Source organism: Lactuca sativa, chromosome 2, assembly GCF_002870075.4.
Source record: "Lactuca sativa cultivar Salinas chromosome 2, Lsat_Salinas_v11, whole genome shotgun sequence".
Taxonomy (NCBI): Eukaryota; Viridiplantae; Streptophyta; class Magnoliopsida; order Asterales; family Asteraceae; genus Lactuca; species Lactuca sativa.
In genome coordinates this window covers 17,456,366-17,460,260 of record NC_056624.2, presented here as the reverse complement: position 1 = coordinate 17,460,260, position 3,895 = coordinate 17,456,366, and the positions used below count along the sequence as shown (strand labels likewise).

Sequence of the window (3,895 nt, the reverse complement as noted above, 5' to 3'; positions counted from 1 at the left end):
TGAAAGTTACCAAGTAAAAAAAAGGAATGAGAGTAGGATGAAAGTAGTATAAATAATGATGTTGCAGTCATAAAATGTCGATTGTGGCAATCATAAATACATTGTGACTGACGTTGATCAATGAAAAAGGGAGGGATGATGCAAGGACAAAAGGAGACCCAAGAAGGAAATGAGAAGATAACATGATGCTAGGAGGTTATATACGCTTAAAATTAGGGTGATAAAGTAACTATTGCGTAATGGAGAAAATACTTTCCTTAAGCTGCCTAATTTACTTTTATCTTCAAATAAGAATAGGAAAGTGATGCAAGAATATCAAAGATATTGCATATAACTTGATCCTTATATCTTTTACCAGCCATGAGTGTAACGCTACATTTGTTTCAATGGATATGACACGAAAAAGCTTTTTTCGGCTATTTTCGATGACAAGGATAATGAGGGCATTCATGTTTTTTGTACAGATAAGAGATCAAGACCGAGTCCATGTCCACCTTGTTCCATCTTTTTGGGTCGGTTCTTCCATTGACATTAGTCACAGTCCAATTCATGACAAAGACAGTACAATGCATGTTTCACCAATAATCTCCACATGAACACAATCCATCTTTAAAATGATGAAACCGATTCGTGTCCCTAACAAATATCTCCCGTTCTTCAAACCTCGATATAAATTTAATAAAAACATGACAATCCCCACAAATCCTAAGGTTTTTAATCACTTGAAGACTAGAACCTCGTGAAGTATTCAAAATCCCAAGAACCACAGCCAATTTTTCACTATGTCCACACAAAATATGCTCCTTTTCTTGATCTTCAACATCTTGCAATACAAACGAAGTAACAGGAAAACACCCTAATTTCTTCATTTCCATACCCAAATTCTCCATTTTTTCTAAAATTTGAATCATCTGAGGATGTGATTGATCCCCTGCTAAAAGCATATGAACCTTGTTCTTTATCTCAATCCAACTACACCCTGGATTCTTTCTCATTCCCTTTGATTTCATCAAATCCCTAACTTTATCAACCTCTTTCCATAACCCTTTACACGCGTAAATATTCGATAACAAAACATAATTCCCGGGATTATTCGGTTCCAATTCGAATAATTTTTCAGCAGCCAATTTACCGATTTCCATATCATGATGCACTCTACAAGAACTAAGTAAAGCTCCCCATACACAACCATCGGGCTCAAATGGCATTTTTGTAATTATCGAATACGCGTCTTGTATTTTCCCCGCACGCCCTAAAAGCGTGACCAAACATGCGTAATGCTCGATTCTCGGTTTAATTTCATAATCTTTTGTCATTCGGTCAAAGTAATGTAGACCTTGTGAAGTGAAACCGCTATGACTACACGCCGATAGTAAAGAAGTGAAAGTAATAGAGTCGGGTTTTTGATCACTTTTTTCCATTAATTTGAATATTTCAAGAACTTGGGTAGCGTTCCCGTGCATTGCATACCCACCCATTATTGCGTTCCAACATGCGATATTGCGAACAGACATTCGATCGAAAAAAACACGCGCTAATTTGATTCTTCCACAGTTAGCATACATGTCAATTAAAGCAGTTCCTACATAAACATTATTTGAAATCCCGGTTTTAAGTGAGAACCCATGTGCGGATTTCCCGTGACTTAATGCTGCAATGTTTCCACATGCGGGAAGTAAACAAGGGATTGTGACATAATTCGGTTTTACTCCGGAATCTTGCATTTGTCTGAATAGATTAAGGGCTTCAATGTCTTTTCCATGTTGTGAGCAACAAGATATGATTGAAGTCCATGACACCACGTTTAATTCCAATTCTTGATCATGTAATTTGTTGAACGCTTTGAGTGCTTCATCGGTTAACCCGTTTCTAGCAAACCCTGAAATTAAAGCGTTACAAGCACCAACATCTCTCTCAGGCATTTCATCGAACACCTGTGACATCTCCATGGTGGAGTGACATTTCCCATACATGTCGATCAAAGCACTGACAATGCAGTTATCGGATTCAAAACCGTGTTTGATTGCATACCCGTGGATTTGAACTCCTACTAAAGAGTATTCCAGGTCGCTAACAGCAGGAAGAACACTAGATATGGTTGTTCCATCTGGTTTGAAACCAAACGAGTGCATCTTCTGAAACATAATCACCGCTTCTAAATAATGTCCACTCTGATTAAACCCTGCCACCATTCCATTCCATGAAACTGGATTCGGCTCAATTCCTAGCTCCTCCATCTTACCAAACACGATCTTGGCTTCATTCACGTATCCTTGTCGAGCATAACCGGAAACCAAAGCACTACACGAGACAACATCAGGTTGAGTCATTACGTCAAACAGTTTGTGTGCATATTTCAGTTGAGAACATCTTACGTAGAAATGAATCAGAGAAGACTGAACAAACGGATCTTGACAAAGCCCAGAAGTTATACAAAACCCATGAACCTGTTTCCCACCTGTCAAATTGTTTGACCCGCTACAAGCTTTAACGACAGAAGGAATGACACGGGTATCAGGCAATACCCCATGAGATAGCATGCGAGAGAATAACATAATGGTATCACTGAAACGACCGAGCTTGGAGTAAGTGTGAATGAGGGTGGAGAATGAGAAGACATCTGGGTTTTCGATGGAGTTAATGAGGAGGTTGGCGTCTGAGAAGCGGAGATGATTGGCGTAGAGAGAGAGGAGCTTTGTGGTGAAATGGGTGTCGAGAAAAAGACCAGTTCGGAGGAGCTGGGCATGAGCTTGGCGTGTTTGTGAAAGAGAAGTTGTAGTTGTATGAAGGGAGTTGAGAATGGTGGTGGGGTGATGAGTATCGAAGACTCGAAGAGCTTGCCTTGACATTGTTGTTGCTGTATTTGCTTTTCACCCTCCAAGCTCCTTGAAGCATCTTTAACCGGCTTTTATTGGTCAAGTCCCCTAGTTAACCCGTGTTCGAATCACTCCAGCACCAATGTGACAATTTTTTTTTTCCATGTATAGCTTTATCCCGTTACATGTAAATTTAGTCTTTGATATGAAGTGTACTCGGTGAGGTTGGTGTGGTTTAGAGCCAAAACCGCAATCGGCACCGCATATGAGGTTTGAGTTATTTAGAAACCGTAAATCGCATCGCGAACCTGCAAAACAACATTATGCAGTGCGGTTTCTTGCAGACGGTTTATGCGATTTATTTGCGGTTTGACTAATTATTTACTTTAAATTTAATGACAATACTAACCTTATGGTCACTAATGGCTCACTAAGTGGTAATTAAAAAGTTTGGTGGTCATAGAATTATGGTCTTTAACTACTATCAATATATATAAGTTAAGAAAACGTAATGAACATAAAACAATGGTTACTGAAAGTTAGTTGAAATGGATTTGTGAAAAAAAAAATATGATTATTGCATTAAATTTTGGATTAATTAAATTTAAAGAAATATTGATTACATTTTAAAAACTTAAGATAATGCTACTAATTTAGGATGAATTGAATTAATAAACGTTATATCTGTAAAAATGTTTGTGTGTGTGTGTGTGTGTATATATATATATATATATATATATATATATATATATATATATATATATAGTGCGTTTTAAACCGTAATTTTGTAATCATAAACCATAAACCACACCAAATATTGCGGTTTAACAAGATTACAAACCGCAAACCGCACCACGATTGTTTTAAAACGTGTTATGCGGTGCGGTTTATTACACACCCCTAGATTTGATAATTGAAATCTCATTTAGAATTATTGGTTGGATTTTTTAATTTCCCAAAAGGGATACAATGTTCGATTCCAAACATGCCGGTCCTAAGGAATTGAATATATTCAAAGACCCAAAACGAATCAAAGAAAAATGACATTTATCGTTATTATAAGTTTTGATTTTTAAATA

The 3,895-nt window shown here is 37.2% G+C and overlaps 1 protein-coding gene across 1 annotated transcript; it reads right to left on the bottom strand.

Annotated features, from left to right (window-relative positions):
* Positions 1–305: 305 nt before the first annotated feature.
* On the bottom strand, positions 306–2,898 carry LOC111903914 (pentatricopeptide repeat-containing protein At1g20230). The gene has a single exon (XM_023899683.3). It carries the CDS (start codon positions 2,847–2,849, stop codon positions 576–578), a length of 2,274 nt encoding a protein of 757 aa, XP_023755451.1. The 5' UTR covers positions 2,850–2,898; the 3' UTR covers positions 306–575.
* Positions 2,899–3,895: the final 997 nt, after the last annotated feature.